Genomic DNA, 17,666 nt, shown 5'->3' on the forward strand with positions numbered 1-17,666 from the left:
TATTAATTGGTTTACCATTTTCATTAGTGGAAAATGGATATACAGCAGCATTTTTAAACCCCCGAGCAAACTTACCAAACACTTTGGGCAAACTCACTGGTGAAGATAAACAGTAAAACTAGTTTTTGACTACATAAAATAGATCAAGTGACTATAAAGGATGGGCAAAAAGTCAGAGACGTTACCAAAGTAAAGCATAAGCACACAGCCTAAACTCTCAACTGTCTCAAATATTAGACAGGGCACCAACTATATTAAACAGTTTTTCCTCGTCCACTGGCATTGCAGTCCTTAATATGCAGGTGTGTCTCTTAAACCTGGGCCCATCTCCTCTGTTGGAGACCTCAGCCACCTTCTCAGTGCCCTCGTTGTTGGCAGCATGAGAAGTGCAAAGTATGGATCCACTGTGTTTTGGTTTTATACCCTTAATCCATGTGCTTGGAGAATACTGGTCTAGGTGCCAGGCGTGGCTGGTGGGCATTTCTGAGTCCCCAGGCAAAGTTGAACAAGTTCCCTGATATGGTCTCATGGGTGTAAGTCATTGGACTGTAATTCCCTTGCTGGACAAAGGCTATTGGTAGGTGTATGACACCCCACTCAGGCTTTGGCTAATCATGCTATTATCTCTGTGGATCTGTGTGGCTGATACCGCAATTTAAATATGTTTTAGAGACAACCATACAACACTATCGTAACATCATATGATATACTGAAGGTATGTATATTTAGATATGAAAATGACTTTAAGCAGATGGAATCCTTTCCCCTTGGTATCTCACATGGCATGCTTTACATTCAAAAGGAGGAATATTGGGTTTACAGGGTGCTTCTGAAACTATAGCATGTCACAAGAGGCTGGATCTTGTGAAAGGGGTGACCAGTATCAAAGATGGAGACCCACTGATTTCTAGAAAGCTGGAGTCACAAAGGAACTCTGATCCAAATGTTGATTGGTATTCATAGAACTCTGTTAAGAATAGCCTGCTGCTCTGGTCGGTTGTGTGTCTTTTTTTTTTTTTTTAAATAAGTTTGATTTCATGTTTCTTCTAAAACATCCCTATGCAAACAAAACAGCAGAAATGTAGCATGTTAAAGACTAACCAAATGATTTATTCGGTGGTGATCTTTTGTGAGATAGACCCACTTCATCGGATCAATCTCATTTCCAATACAGCCTGACATTTATAACTATAGAGGACCAAAAAAAAATTGCAATAATTTTTTTTTGATCCTCTGTACTTATAAATGTCAGTCTGTATTGGAAATTAGATTGATCTGATGAAGTGGTTCTGTCACACAAAAGCTCATCACTGAATAAATCATTTTCTTAATCTTTAAAGTGCTGCATTTCTGCTGTTTTTGTTTTGTTGGAGTACAGACTAACATGGCTACCTCTCTATTACTATCCCAACCCTAGATTTTTACTATTCCCTGGAAGGATTAACGACTGAGCACCTGATGCAAAAGTACATTTTAAAAATTAAATTATAAGGCTAACGTAGTCAGCAATATGCCAAAAGTTTCTACCAGCTTCAAAAGTGTTGACTGAACAGGGTGGAAGTGATTTCCAGTCACTGCCTCCAACTGTCACAGCTGAGTCATGGGTAGTCAGAGATGGAGTGGTGTCAGAGATGGAGTCCACAATCACAAAACAGGAGTCAAGGGTCACTGGGGGGTTAGCATGCTGGGAGATCAGAAACAAGAGACAAACTTTGAGATCAGAACCACAAGTCAAGAATGATAGGTCAGGATACAAGCAAGTCAGAGGCAGAGACAAACTGGAGGTCATGAGCCATAAATAAAATATTAAACATCAACCCAGGTCAGCAGGCCTTCAGCTTAGTGATTTTAGACAGCTTCCTCTTCCTGCTAGACCATGGAGCTGGGTTTCATGATAAGCATTTATCAGCAAGCTGACAGGTGCAGGATTGGACTGCGGCTACTCCTGTTTTACCCTGCAGATCTGGATACGATATCTGTGGATCTTGACATCAACCTTGGTTCAACAGTACTTTTTATTCTGAATGTTGCCATTCATAACATAGATGATACAATTTTTCAAGTGGCCAGGCTTGACTAATAGAATTCTGAAGGCTCCCAGAGACTCTTTGCAAACCACCAGTTCAGGCTGAGTAACTCGGCGTGTATAGTCGAAGATAGAACTGCAGCCTGATGTTCTTTGGCAGGCTGTTTTCCAAATCACAGTACTTAATGTAAACTGTCATTGATTGTGTGTTATATTATCTGATCCTTTGAAATGAAATAGGCAGGAGTTAGTGGCTTTCCAGAGAGAACTGGAGATGGGTCATTATAGCCAGGAAAGACTATCAAAACAGAGGAACTGATAGCAAGACAATGCTGACTATATTTTTATAACCACATCCTTTGACAGCTTTGTCAGTAAGCAAGTACTGTAGAGTAGAAACTTATTACAGTGATAGATGAGATTTCACCACCAGTTTAGATGAGGTTACACTATCAATTTAGTAAATCCATTCCCTGGAGAGGTGGTAGCTGGAGTGATGGACAGATTCTTCTGTCAACTGCAGTATCAACACCATGGGTTAGATTGATTTAACTGTTTGCCAGGTGTGAATTTTTCATGCTCCTGAGTGACATAGTTTAGGCAATCTAAGTTTTAGGCATCAGTATCTCCTTTTTGAGTTTGGCTTTAATGGTAAGTTGAATGTTAATATAGAGCAGTGGTTCCCAAACTTTTCAGCATCATGCCCTCTTTTGATTTTGCAGAAGCCCTCACGCCCCCAACCTCTTCTTTACCATCATCCAACTCCCCCACCTTAACAAAAAATTCAATTTGTAATTTGAAATAAACACAACAGCTTGATATAATATGTTGTTTAAAATTAATAAGCACAAAATTTTTCTTGACCCCTTGCAGGTGCCTTGTGCAGCCCCAGCTGGCCAGCTGCCCAAGCCCCATACCAGCTGCCAGAGCTTCCCACGTCAGTCGCCTGCCCGCCTAAGACCTGTGTTGCCAGAGCTGCCTGCCTGAGCCAGCCACCTGCCCACCACCAGCCGCCAGGGCCAGCCGCCAGCCTGCCAACTGGCCGCCTGAGCCCTGTGCTTCCGGGACTAGCCATCCACCCACTAGCTGCCTCCTCCAGCCGTGGGCCAGCCTCCTGACCAAACCCCATGCTGCCAGGGCCAGCTGCCCACCTGCCATCCCAAGCCACCAGAGTCTCAAGCTACCAAGGCTAGTCGCCCGCCAGCCAGCCCGGGTTGCCAGGGCCAGCTGCTTGCCTGAACCCTGCACTGGGGGGGGGGGGGACCGCCGCCCACGTCCTGCAAGCCAGCCAGCCACCAGAGCCCTGCAAGCCCCACGAGCTGCCTGCCCGAGCCCCTCCCCTCCCCCAAAGTCATGCACCATCAGCTCCCCCAACTCTTACCCCATCCCCCTCACCCAAGCCAAGCATACCCCAGCCCCCCATGTAACCCTCTCGTAGTCCTCCTCCCCAGCAACCCACACTCACTCACCTTTGCAGAAGGCAGCTAGCTCCATGTAGGTCTTTGCCAGCTGCCCGCTTTTTATAGCAGCTATGCCAGGTCACCCACGTAAAACGGCAGGGGCTGCGAGCTGGAAGCAAATGCTGGCTCTTTCTTGGGGTGGGGGAATAATGCGGGGGGGGGCTAGGTCACCTTGCACCCCCCCCCCCCTAGGAATTTCTTCATGCCTCTCCAGGGGGGCACACACGCCAGTTTGGGAAACCATGATAGAGCATGAAATGTGTGCTCAATTCAGAATAGTATGAGAACTCTGCTTGATTACCAGGTCATTTAGCACATCAACCAGCAATTCAATTTTCCTTTGAATTTTGTAGTTGATCTTTAAGTTTGGAAGTTTTCCAGCAATTGTTGTAGCAATGTTATTGCACATTTTCTTTTACTACAAGGAGAAAAGATTCACTACTTTTCAGATGTATTGCTAAAAAGTGTCATTGCAACCTTATTAGTAGAACTCTTTGTTTTGGCTGCTTCTGAAAAATATCTTGACCAAGCATTGCTTATGCTGAAGTCTGGCAGGTTATACAGCTTTACATGTATTGTGCAAGAAATACATGGACAATTGTGACCATAGGATGAGAGTCTTGTCCTCTACAGAGTCTCCCAAGTTTTTCAAGTTTTGTCCGTGCATTGCCCCTTGTTTGTTACGGTGGTTAAAAGCTTTAGAAGTGATACAGGATCATTTTACAGTGAAGTTTGAAAAGCTTCAAGAGAAAGGAAACTGAATTTTGTTTACTGAAATTGGCAGTTTCTTCTGTTTCTTTGCAGGTTCTTTAAAGAACTTGAAGCAAGGCATCAGAGCAACATCTTCATAGATGACATTAGTGATATTGTTGAAAAGCACACTGCATCAACATTTGACCCATATGTGAAATACTGTACTAACGAAGTCTACCAACAGCGAACACTCCAGAAACTCTTGTAAGTAACAATGCTTAAAATGCATATCTTGAAGTCATCCCCTTAACAGTAGCAATCAGAATTACTTGAAGCAAAACATTGAGGCTCCAGTTCAGCAAATTGTTTGAGCACATGCTTATTCTGAAGCATTTGTTTAATTCCATCCATGTAACTGAGGGTGAAAATATGCTGGGCTGTAGTGTCCAATCCTATCTGCAGCCGTGTGTTGAACGGTTTTACTAATTTCTTTATAGCAATGCTTTTATATTTTCTCTTTGTATTATCCATTGTGTTTTGTTTGTTTAGTGTGTGCCCTGTACTCATGTCTCAAAATATCAATTATAATTGTATAATATTTCTAAATATAACTGTGGGATACTAAAAGTATGAGTGTCCCTCAGGGTATGTCTGTACTAACTGTGGGTTCGATGCACCACGATCCATCTGTCACAGTTTTTAGTTTTGCCTCATCAATGAAGACACGGCAAAATTGATCTCTCTCTAGACTCAGCTGTCAACCCTGGTACTCCATGCTGGCACATGGATTATGGAACATCGGCACAAGCCCAAAGAGCTGTGACCTACACCAGGAAACAAAGTTGATGCTGATATGTCGATTCTTGCTACTGTAATGGCATGGCTAGAATTGCGTATCTGGGATCGACTTTGATCCCTAGTGTAGACCAGGCCTCAGACTGCTGTTACTCTGATTTATGGACATAACTGCTATTTGGACAGAGCGCTCATGTTTATAGACTAAAGCAATCTTTTTTAAAAAGCACTTCTCTTTTTCTTCAGAGCTACAAATCCAGCTTTCAAAGAAGTGCTGTCACGGATTGAGGCCCATGAAGATTGCCGGAATTTACCTATGATCTCTTTCCTCATTCTTCCAATGCAGAGGGTTACACGCCTTCCATTGCTGATGGATGTGAGAACAAAGATATATTTTTTTCTGTGTATATTGTATCCTTAGGAATTAAGCGACATTTTTTTTCCAGTTACTGGCCTGTTTCCACCTCACCTTTGTTTAGACTGGGTCTATAGCTCCATAAACTGGTCTGTCATCAGCTAAAAAAGAAATTGTGATGCTTATTTGCAGTGACTAAGGAATTATGCAGAAGTTCAAGTTCAGCAATTGGGCATCTCTAAAGAAGGTGTATGCCAAGTTAGATATTTATAAGTTGCACATATACTGAACTGAACCTTGAAGCTAGTTCTTCAGTTCAAAACACAGGCTTTGTGCCACGCATGCTAATGGGCTCCTCCTTTAGGTCCCCTTTTCTCCCAGGAATAGTTTTTTTGGGGACTATGAAAATTATTGGGTCACAATCTGATCCTGATCTGATTTTAGTAATTGCTCCTGTTCCCTCGGTGGAGCAGGAGCTTAGAGGGCAATATCAATTCTATTCACAGCTAGTAACCGGTCTGTTATGCTGTGGTGTGTGCAATGCTCCCTTCCAAAAAGAGCTGCTGTGCTTGGGAGAGCCTACAGAGAGGGGAAATGTTAGGAGGTGGAGGTGGCATTCTGATGGCAACATACAGATTCATGAGGTCCATGGCATTTGGGTTTGGATAATTGAATGTGATCTGCAAAGCTGCTGTGGTGTATGGATTAAAATCCACAACCAAATTCTGGCTTTAGCAGGACCCAGATCAAGACCTTTTGAAGCTTAGCCTCTTCTGTAATCACAAACGTAGCAATGCTGTGAGGAATGCATTCAATACTCAACAGCGATTGATGGAGTTTCATCCTGTGTAAATCTAAAGTAGTTAGTTTCCACATCCTGGCAGATGACCCAGATTCTACTGTTTAATAAATCCCCATTTTTATTTTTAAAAACAAAACAAAAAAAAATCCAAACTAACTCTTTAAATTCAGCATGATCCTGTTCTTCCAGAAAGAAAGTATCTAACCACCCGCATAGAACGGAGAATTATGAAACTTTCTCAGGGGATAATTTTCTAAACTTTATGTTGAATTATTTTCTCTACAGTGAGTTTTCATTGCTTCATTTAAACCACAATATGGAAAGTATGATTCTCTCTTCCATTCAGACCAGGAAAACATCATTTCACCTGAAGTATGGTTTTCCATAAATGGTCTTACATAGGTTGTGTCTTCCAAATATGTGACTGAGCCTTTCATCATTAGGAACATATGGCCACAAGATATTTATTTTGGTCAAACTTTATTTTCATAACCGGCTCATGAAAATAAACTCTGAATAAATTCTCCTGGTTCTGTCAGTGAACAACCTAAACCCTTGTTACTTTGTGCTCTCTCTGTTTGGATTCTGTGGTTGTCTTGGCTTTCTTGTGTTTTATTTCAATAATGCCTCTAACCTCTTCTTCTGCACACTCTTCACATAGCAGTGTGGCACAAAGAGCACTTGGGAAGATGTTCCACAGAGGGAGCAGATGCAGGCTGTTCTACACTTATCTGGAAGGTTGACAGCTGCTACGTAATTTTTGGGGTGCCAATTACGTACAAAAATTCTACTTTGCAGCCGTTGATTTCTGTGCCTGTCTTCGTGGCAGGTTGATGGGAGCACTCCTCCTGTCAACCTTCCTTAATACCATGGCCTCTCAAAAGAAGGTCCGGGCTCAATATTCGCCCTGGAATGCGCCGTTTTGCACATGCGTGAAACAGCACCCTGTCAGATTCACTGTAAGCGTTTGTTCTTCTGTGGTGGGTGTAGACCCAGCCATAGTGGGCTGTTAATGTTACTGCACATATTTACCTAGCTCGCAGCAAAAGCTGCACGGCCTGCATAAGGGTCAGGCAGTTGAAAGGGATCATAGTAGAGACAGCTCTGCCTAGCACACTCAGAGCCTGTTGAGGGCTACACAAATGAAAACTGATAGCTCTCAGGGCCATCAAAGACAGCATACTTCTATTGGAAAGTCACAATTATTTGTTATTATGGATTGTGTTTTAGGTATATTTTATAATTTTTTTTTCAGGTTTTGTTTGAATATAATCCAGTCGTTTTAACTGAGAATGTAATACGTAATATGAATTTTCTTGTTTTATAATTGTATTAATAGTTCAGAAAATTTGATGTGTAAAATTGTTGCTTCCTCATATATAATTTTATTTTAAATGTAAATTTAAGGTGCTGGAGGAAAAAGGGAAGGAAGAAGTTGGCAGGGAAACAGTATCAATACAAGAATGAAACTGGCAGAATGTGTGATGGACAGTGTGATGGGGTTCAGGGGTCTCGAAACAAAAAAGCAGTCAAGCAGCACTTTAAAGAATTTTGTTTGTCTTTAAAGTGCTGCTTGACTGCTTTATTTTTTTTTCCCTTCTTCGATGTGATACCCGCTCTCAAGGACCATGAGCACACACTCTTGGGAAGAACTCATTCAGCGTGTCAGCCTTCTGCGGGTCACTTGTTCCTGGGGGTTGGGCCTTTGGCCGCTCTGCCTTCTGGGCCCGACTCCAACAGACTCCCAGGAGTAAAGGACCATGACCGCTGTTGCTCAGGTTCAACCACAGGCCCCTCCCTCTTGGGGAACTGCACCTCGCTGCCTGTCAGCACACCTGGGTCTTGCTGGCCCGCCTTCTTCCTCCTGGGCCACCATCACTTACTGCTGGATGCTCCATCCTCAGGGTGCAGTAGATCCCACTTCTGACGCTAGTATTATGGGACTCATGGGCCCCCAGGCTCTGCACCTGGTCCACAGGCAGGAGTGACTTTCACTCAGCAGGAGAACAGCGGGTTTATGAGCCAACAGGGCACAGCATCATACAGAGGAGTCAGTACAGCAGGCAGAGACAGCCAGTCCAATCCACACTGGGGAGAGCAAGCCCCGAGGGGTCCCTGGAGCCAGGGCCTTGCTCCTCCTTTGTCTCTCTCTCTCTCCCAGCCCAGACTAACTGCTTTCCAACTCCCAGTTGCAATTCAGACCCCCTCAGGCTCCACCTCCTCCTTTGTCTGTAGTCCAGAGGTGTCACCTGGTCACCTCAGTTACCCTCAGCAGGAGCCCCACACCCTCTGTGAGCCACTCAGGTACACACATGTATCCCCCACTCCATCACAGACAGATAAAATGGAATGGAGTCAGTAGAGATGGTCTGGAGATACGGCTGTTCGTATGGAGAGATTGGAAGGGCGGGGGGGGAGATAAGATAGAGTATGTTGAAGAATCATGGGGTAAGGGGATGGAGTTGGGATAAGATGGTGGTGGAAGTCAGAGGATAAAGTATGGATGCAAGTTTGAGCTGGACAGTGAAATGAGAGGAAAAGATGATTGTTCAGTGGGTAGCAGGACTGTGGGAGGATAGGGCTGTGAAAGAGAAAGTGAAGTGCTGGTGGGAAATTGAGTGAGTTTATGATGAGGTGGGTGATGATAGGGGGCAGTGGTGGATTAGCCCCTGAGCCAATCTGCTATGAACAGGGGTCCCAGCCACTTTGGAACCCCCATAAAAATAGGTAGTCCTGTGCCCAGCCTGCTCTACCTGCCTGACACTCCAGCTGGAGATTGGAGCATGCCCCTATGCCTTGACTCCCATCTCCCTGGCAGGAGTAAAAACCAGGAGGGCACATGCCATGGCCCAGGACACCACAACCTCCTAATACATCTCTGATGGGGGGTGGGTGGCAAAAGGGGAGGGGTAAGGTGGAGAATGGGGAAAGGAGGGCCATAGTGGGGGATGCAGTGGGGAAGGGGAAAGGGGCCCTCTGCCTTACTGAACAGGCTGTTGCTGAAGCTGTCCCACAGGCAGTGCCCCAGGCCCAGCAGTTGCAGAGGTGACGTTGAGAAGGAAGAGGTGGGTGGGCGTGTGCAGGCACCAGAAGGGAGAGTACGGCACCAGCAGGTTGTCGCCCAAGCCTCGGATGCCAATGGTGACAACGAGCAGCGCCAGGAGCTTGTATGTACTGGGGCTGAAGAAGGGCAGGTCCCCAGGCTGCTCCTGCTTTCCCAGGGTGGGTGCCAGGCTGTGGCTGCTGTCGTTCCTGAAGTACATTACTCCAGGGCTGGCCACCCGTGGCTTCTCGTGCCCAGCAGTGGCTCCTGGCTGGATCCTCAGCCTGCCACTGCCTGCACCAATGGGGGTGAGGGGAGGAGGAGCTGCCGCCACACGTGGCCGGCCACTCATGGCTCACTGTGCAGGCAGCCAGGGGGTGGGGCAGCCAGGCTTTCTGCTGCATGCCCTGAGCAGGTGTGTGGGTTGCACTTACGTACTTAATCAGCATGTAGTTTTGGGCTGCAAAAACAATCAGTCAGACTGCTTGGTCTAGCACGTTGATTTGGGAGAATGTTTAGGAAAATATGCGTCCATGTTGCCCCCTGGGCAAGGCTACGCACCTTCATGTTGAATTGCATTAATTGTATTGTAACTTTTTATTAATCTGATTTAGATGTAACAACATAGTTTTCAGTTCTCTGAATTCACTTTTATTTCAGACCATCTGTCAGAAAACCCCTAAAGATTCACCAAAATATGAAGTCTGCAAACGAGCCTTAAAAGAAGTGAGCAAGGTATGTTACTAGCAAGCAAACCCTACACAGGTGACTTGCTTCTATCTTGACCACCTTTTTTTTTCCTTCCTCAGATACTCGGGCTGCTTTGGCTAGTTCAATATGTTAATCTGGGACAGATTCACTTTTGTTTTTCCAAGTGGCTTTGACCTTAGTTTTTAAAAAAAACAAAACAAAAAAAAACACTTACTTGATTTTACTAGCTGTCTCCTCCATTAGTTGTTTCTCCTGATCATCCATTTCTTAAAGAAATTGGACAACTTGGTTCTATTCCATACCATTGCCCCCAAAAAGGGAAAGCGGTACAACAGACGCAGCCTGGAAGCTGTCATGCATTTAAAGTTTAAAAAAACTGGAGCTCCTAACAGTGCTCAGTGTTTTTGAAAAAAAGGAAATTAAACCATTCCAGACAATAGGAACTATGTTGGGAGAAAAATATTAAGCCTGGAACAAATGCTTCTTCGTTGAACACACACAGCAAATAGCAGAGCAAACTGTTAATTCATGAATCAAAGATATTGTCCATCACTATTTCTACAATAACCTCCAATATGTGGTTTGTTTTTTTTTAAGACCAATAACAATATTTCAGAATTTAGCATTGGTGGCAACTTCCAACTTCACAACGAAAACTCTGTAAAGTCTAGAAACTAGCCTCTAGGGTCTTGGAATTTGAGGCCCCCTGTGGTACACAATTGAATGTCATTAAATTTGATGGATTGGACAACCCCCTCCCCCATTAGAAATAAGCTTTCCTACATGCTAGGGCTAGAGAGTGCCTTAGGCCCTGAGCATTCCTGGCTCATTTAAATTATTTATGCATGGAAATTGCTATTTTATCTCTTAAAATGGAAGCGTAATGAAGGATGAAAGTGCCAGATTGCTCTATTCAGGAACAGTCAGTGACAGATCAGCTTTACATTAAATCTTTCTGTTTCTCGGGAAAAAATTCTGAACAGCTATGGTAATACAATACTGCTGCCAACACACTTGAATTTTATTGTGGGAACTTCATGCGGTGGTCTGAGTATTCAGACTGAAAAGCAGATGGGGGAGGAGAATTTGCCTGACTGATATTGTTCATATGCCTTTCTCTGGCTTCTACTAAACTGTCTCCTGTAACCATGACTTTTATCAATGACTTATAAAAATCCTCGTGTAGAACAAGGGTTTTCCAATTTTTTTTTAATGGGGAAGGACACCTAAGAGCCATGTGTATAAGGGTTTTGTCCTCCTCTTCTTCAAATTAATCCCGTTGCACTGAATTCCATTGCCCAGTTGAGTGCAGCAGAATAGCTCAATTTATCTTTTTATAAAAAAAATCCATTAAAAGTGTAACTGCCTCACTTGCTAAGATGCTGCTTCCTATCTCCCCCAAAACAATTACAGCAAAATAAAAGATGAGCTTTTTTCCTATTACAAAAGCTGGAGAGCTCCTTTGTCCTTTCCAGATTTTTGATGCTGTAAGATAGCCTAGAGAAGGCTATCCAGACAGACTCAATTGATTTGTGTTCCTCCTTTTATCCTACTCTCTACCACTCAGCACTGGCAGGGATTAATGGGGTCATGGTCATTTGGTACATTTAACTGTGCTTTTCATTGAATTGCTGTGGAATTGGAAGGATGTGGGGAACGAAGTGAATCAATGGCATATGCTGTTGCTCAGACATCTCTTCCCTTCCAGGAAGTGAGAAACAAGAAGGGAGGATCCCAATAACCTTTGGGAAGCTGATGGAAGGTGTTAAGGAGTGTATCTTGTTGTTTTCCATTTTAACGTATGGAAGTGCCTAATTTTCAAATTACATTCTAAAGCACATCAGCTCTGGCCTGAATATTGTTATAAAACAGTGCATTCCTTAGCCTGACAGAAGACCACCGTAACATTTGCCTTGGTGTCATCCTTCAGTAAGCAGTTTGAATGTCTGCAGTTTTAAGTGCAGCATATACCATGGGGTCACAACTACACTACTCTCTTACTAGTGAAAGTTGGAGTTTGTTCTGTTAGGCTGGAAATGCTACAGATCTGAAGAAGTGGGTTTGTCTCACCAAAGCTCATCACCTAATAAATCATTTTGTTAGTCTTTTAAAGTGCTACATGACTGCTGTTTTGTTCTCTTAGGCTGTGTCTACACAGCAGCATTATTTCAAAATAAGCTATTCCAGAAGAGATTTTCCAGAATAGCTTATTTTGAAAGAACGCTGGTTTGTACAAAATGCACTTCAAAATAGCTGAGTGGTATTTCAAAATAGGCTTTACTGTGTCTGGACACTCTTTCGGACTAGAGCCAGTAGATGCATTATGGCTTATTTTGAAATCACCCCTATTCCCCATCTATGCAGACCTTTTTTCAAAACGGGCACTATTTTTCGTACAATGAGATTTACCAATTTCAAAATAAGCTGTCTGCTATTTCAAATAGTGGTTGTGTCATGTAGATGCTCACAAAGTTATTTCAAAATAACTGCTGTTATTTAAAAAAACAAAACTATACTGTGTAGACATACCCTAAGGATGCGTGTTAAGATTTTCGGCTGAAGATCTGCAACCATTTTGGGTTAGGTACTTTGTACCACTTTGTCTACTCTGTGTGAAATAATCAATCATCTTTGTGGCTTGCTATAACAATAATAATTTCTATATGTTTTTCTTGTTTGCTCGGTGACATGCATTTCCATCCAAAAGTAAAAGAAAAGCTAGTAATACAATATCTAAGTACACTGTAGTGGAAAACCTTTTTCCTTTTGTTCTAGTTGGTCCGATTGTGCAACGAAGGGGCTCGAAAAATGGAAAGGACAGAAATGATGTACACAATTAACTCCCAGCTGGAATTCAGAATCAAGGTATTTTGATATTCCCATCTGTGAACTCACGTGCATAACTTTTGCCTTTCCTTAGTTTCAAGACTAACAGAGTCACAGCCAAAGTAAATGAAGCAGATTAGCTGGGGACTGCAGAAGCTATGATACTGAACTGACCTTTCTGCTGAGGACTAAAAGTTTGTATGCTACCAGTAGCTGAGGCCATAGATGCTCAAAGAGCAACAGATACTATTGCTCATCATAGCTCAGTTACTCACATCCAGCTGCTAGAGCATTAAATAAAAAGTAATTACACGTTAACACCAGCTTCTCCATGTCGTGAAATATCACTCCCTCTTGAAATTAATGACAAAATTCCTTTGGACATCAGTGGAGTAAGGGTTTCACCTTGTCTCTCTTACCTCCTGAAGCTCTGTAGAAGTGCTTAAACACAAGTGAGATGTGGAACTGTTGCTCATTAGCCTGTTTCTCTTTTTCTCTCCCACCTCCTCTGGGTTTGTCAGGTCAGTACATTAAGACAATGCTATATGAGAAGTACAATGCATTTTTAAGACTTAACAGTAAAAGTTTTGTTTTTAAATACATATTTAGTAGAAAAATAGGTCTAAGACTATTAAATTCACATCTATTTTGTCCGTTGACATATTGGGAGTGTCTACGCTAGCCAAAACCTTTGAAATGGCCATGCAAATGGCCATTTTGAAGTTTACTAATGAAGCGCTGAAATACATATTCAGTGCCTCATTAGCATGCGGGCAGCCGCAGCACTTCGAAATTGACGCGGCTCATCCAGACAGGGCTCCTTTTCGAAAGGACCCCACCTACTTCGAAGTCCCCTTATTCCCATCTGCTCATACGAATAAGGGGAGTTCGAAGTAGGCAGGGTCCTTTTGAAAAGGAGCCCTGTCTGGATGAGCCACGCGGCGGTGAGCCGCGTCAATTTCAAAGTGCCGCGGCCGCCTGCATGCTAATGAGGCGCTGAATGTGTATTTCAGCGCTTCATTAGTAAACTTCAGAATGGCCATTTGCATGTCCATTTCGAAGTTTTTGGCTAGTGTAGACATAGGCATTGTGTTAATCATTTTAATGAGTTTAGTACTGTGACAGACCCAGACCAGTTGGCTGCAGTAGTTTGGTGGAAGGTAAATAAACTGACCATGTGATGAATATTTTTCTGTTCCCTGAGTGACTGTTAGTTTGGATGCTGGGAAGTGGGTGCACCTAAGCCCACCCAGTGCTAAGGCCCCTCCCCCAGCCTAGTGGGAGGGGCTACTGCACCTAAGACCCAACTGAGTTCTGTGGACAATTAATAAGGAAACAGGAGCAGGAGTGCAGGTCATAGGTTTAAAATGGGGGAACCAGAAGGGCACACCGAGGAGAGAGCCTGAGACACATAATAAAATAAAATAAAAAAAAATTATAAGGTGATCACAGTGTTCCTAATAGCCTAGAGGTGATACTCTCAAGATATCTTGGAAAGCAGCTTTTCAGATTTGTTCTTTCTGAGCCTTCAAGTCTGAGTAATTTTTATACCAAGAGGGCTTTCCAAAGTCCCTTGAAAATGGCTTATGTTCTTTATTTTCACCAAAAAAAAATGCCCATAACTTGTTCTTGATTTAGGCAAAAGGCTTGAGCTCCTATAGCGTACCCTCTTTTAGAGTGTCTACTGCAGTTTTCCCCTCTCAACAATTGCATGGGAATAAAAGTTACTTTAATTCTCAAGCCTTTTTATTTTTTCCACAGAGTAGTACTATGTGTATCTTAAATTCTAAACCACCAAGGAGTATTGTTTATCTGTGGTTTGAGAGTTTGCCAGTTGGATTGTTAAAGGCTGAGGTTTTTTCCTTTGCATAGTTTCAATAAACTTTATTATGTGGAGCCTGTTCATAGTACATAGGAAGAATATGACATTCTGCATTTAACATTCCATATTTTTGACAGACCTTTTTTTGTTTAAAGTCAAAACAAGTGTTCGCTAGAATATATGGCCAGTTAAAAGATGTGCTGAACATATTTGGCATAACAAGCATTTTAAGATATGTTGAGTTAATAGCAAATAGAAGCTCTGTCAATTAAGCCCTTTTTAGGTTTAAAATAATTCAGTATCCTGTGCTTGCCATTCGTAGTTTAAACTTCTAATTTCTATAAAAAAAAAAATCTCTAGGCTAGTGTTTCTAAAACTGTGTTCCATGGAACACTGGTTTTCCACTAACAACTCACAGGTGTGCCACAAGTGTTTGGAAAAATACACAGGTGGTATGTATTTTCTTTTACTAAAACCAAATACAGTGCAACTTCTTCATTGCTATGATACCTGTTTAAATTACTTCATTTTGTTTTTGCTCTGCATGTTGTGTTTTTTTTCTCATCTGACAATTTTTGAAGAAATTTTCGTAGATGTTCTGCATAAAAAATATTGTTTGGTGTTCTGTGGTCTCAAAAAGTTTAAGAAACACTGCTCTAGACCCCATATAACATTATTGGAATTTGTTACCGTGTGTCATTCAATCTAACTTGGTTCAGTTCTCATTTTTATGTACTTATTCAGCTGTTAGTCAGTCCTGAAGATTTAATTTTTAGTTGAGATTAAAGGATATTTATTCAGTATTGTCCAGTTTTAGATTTCATGTACAGTGTTGGGATAATTGAGAGGCTTTATTCCTGCAAATGGATGAAAATATATTGGCACATTTGGTTAGTTGTGTAACTCTGCCAGTCCCAGGATTTAAAAGAGAGAAAATGGGTGAGGCCATATCTTGAAATGGACCAACTTCTTTCAGAAATTGTAGTGTTTGGTCATTTGTTGGAGAAAGCCAGAAAGAAGTGTTCGCCTTAGAGATCTTATACTTGATTCACATAATTTCATTAACCCTGAGATTTGGTTGAGTTTTTGGTTCAGACTGAGCCAAAATTTCAAGCTTAATATTTGTATGAAACTGCAAAAACTTATTACTTTGATTTCATTGTGATGAAGCTTGACGCATCCTGCAGCACTAGGGAGTTTCTTATGAATTTCCTATCCAAGTAGTGAATTAATAGAATGTGACTTTGGACAAAGTGACAGTAATGGGGAATTATACGTTATTCTTACAGTAAACAGTGAGAAATATGTGTTGGTTAAAATTATAAACTGGCCACAAATCTGGTTAGAAAACGAAACACAGTGCTTGATTCTATACTGTTATATGGGTGTAAATTAGAATATTCTCCATTTAAATAAATTAACTTTAAAGTGCTCTAAAATCCGTTTTGATTTCACAATCTGGTCCACTGACAACTGGAGTTTGGTTCATTGTCTGTGTGGAAAGTAGCATCTAAGTGGTGACATGTATAGATTGAAGGAGGGCATAATAATATTTAGTATACTTATGACCTGGAAAAGTAGTAGAAAGGAGATTAATTTAATGGGCAATAGAAACTTGTGGGCATTTAAAAGGGAAGTTGTGAGTGGTGTTAATTGGGCAGAAATGAACAAAATGAGATTGATAGAGTGACCATGCCTCCCTGTCCCATATATGGGACAGGGAGACGGTGGGGGTGGAGGAGGGGGTGGCCCCTTTCAGGCTCCACCAAGCCCTGGGGAGCCAGGAAGGAGGTGGCAGCCCCTGGGAAGCAGCAGCCACCAGCCTGTCCCAGGAGCCCTGGGTAAGTGGCAGGGATGCGGCAGCCATTCCATGATCCTCCACTACTTCCTGAGGCTCGGGGAAGTGACTCTTGTGAGCAGCTGCGCCTGTGTAGCTGCTGGCAAAAAAGGTCAGCAGGGGAGGACCCAAATACAGGACAATTAGTCCCTTTAAAAAAAAAAAAGTGGGGATGCTTTTTTGGCATCCTAAATATGGGACAGATGGTCACCCCCAAGTTTGAACAAAAATAAGTGGAGTATTTGTGGTTCCATGTAAGTGTGGACGAAATAGACATATGTCTGGGAATTAAAGCAAACGAAAAACTGAATGACTTCAAAACAGCTACATTTTTCGCTGAACATTTTGAAACTAGAATAGTGAGCCTTGTTCTTCATAGATAGCTGTGCTCAGATACCACCTGGTATTAAATATCTTGTAACTTAGTCTTATTTCTTCATCTGATTGTGCCTTTCCTGTGGAGAATAGCTGTGAAATTTGTTCTCTCTTTGAACTTCATCTCAGTTTAGTGTTCTGCACAGTTAGAAAACACACAAAAAAACCTCATTTTCCAGGGTTGTCCTTAGTATATGAGCAATACTGACCCCATATTCATCTATTTAACCTTTTCCTAAGCCTTTCTCTGTCCTTGTGAGTTTTACTCTCTTGTTTGGTTTTTGCTTGGCTGAATGTAAGGGAGAGTGTTGTTTAAATTCTAATGGACTAAATCCTCAGCTGTACCAGGTAAGAGCTCAGCGCAGCTGAAAGGGAGGCGATGTGTGTGGCTGTCGGCCACATTCTTCCTCTCCGCCTGTGTCCCCCAACACCACCCAGAAAGAGGGCCGATCAGGGACAGCACAAGTCAGAGCTGCTTAGCTTGTGCTGTTGTGTAATGGCTTCTTAGGAGTATGTATACTTTACGTTTTCAGGGGACTCTCTCAGCAGCAGTTTGCTCTGTCTAGTGAAAAGTAGCTGAAATATGGGGAGCATGATTCTGTCCCAACATCCATTGATTTTTTTTTTTCCCCTATCCACAGAGCCAGTTCTCATTGTAGAAACTAATCAGATGGGTCAGGCATGACTTGCCCTTCATGAATACATGCTCACTATTCCTGATCACTTTCCCCTCCTCCAAGTGCCTCAAAATGACTTCCTTGAGGAGTGCCTCCATGATTTTTCCAGGGACTGATGTAAGACTGATTGACCTATAGTTCTCTGGATCATCCTTCCTTCTTCCCTTTTTTAAAGATGGGAACTACATTTGCCTTTTTCAATCATTTGGGATCTCTCCTGATCTCCATGACTTTTCAAAGATAG

The 17,666-nt window shown here is 42.4% G+C and overlaps 1 protein-coding gene across 1 annotated transcript in view; it reads left to right on the forward strand.

Moving 5' to 3' along the window:
- ARHGEF26 (Rho guanine nucleotide exchange factor 26) overlaps window positions 1–17,666 on the forward strand; it is a 114,323-nt gene that overhangs the window by 48,432 nt on the left and 48,225 nt on the right. Inside the window, exons 7-10 of the mRNA XM_075004078.1 lie at window positions 4,291–4,443; window positions 5,221–5,350; window positions 9,835–9,909; window positions 12,661–12,750. Of these exons, the coding sequence (XP_074860179.1) occupies window positions 4,291–4,443; window positions 5,221–5,350; window positions 9,835–9,909; window positions 12,661–12,750 (448 nt within the window). The remainder of the gene's footprint in view (window positions 1–4,290; window positions 4,444–5,220; window positions 5,351–9,834; window positions 9,910–12,660; window positions 12,751–17,666) is intronic.

The sequence above is a fragment of the Carettochelys insculpta genome, chromosome 10, assembly GCF_033958435.1.
Source record: "Carettochelys insculpta isolate YL-2023 chromosome 10, ASM3395843v1, whole genome shotgun sequence".
Lineage (NCBI taxonomy): Eukaryota > Metazoa > Chordata > Testudines > Carettochelyidae > Carettochelys > Carettochelys insculpta.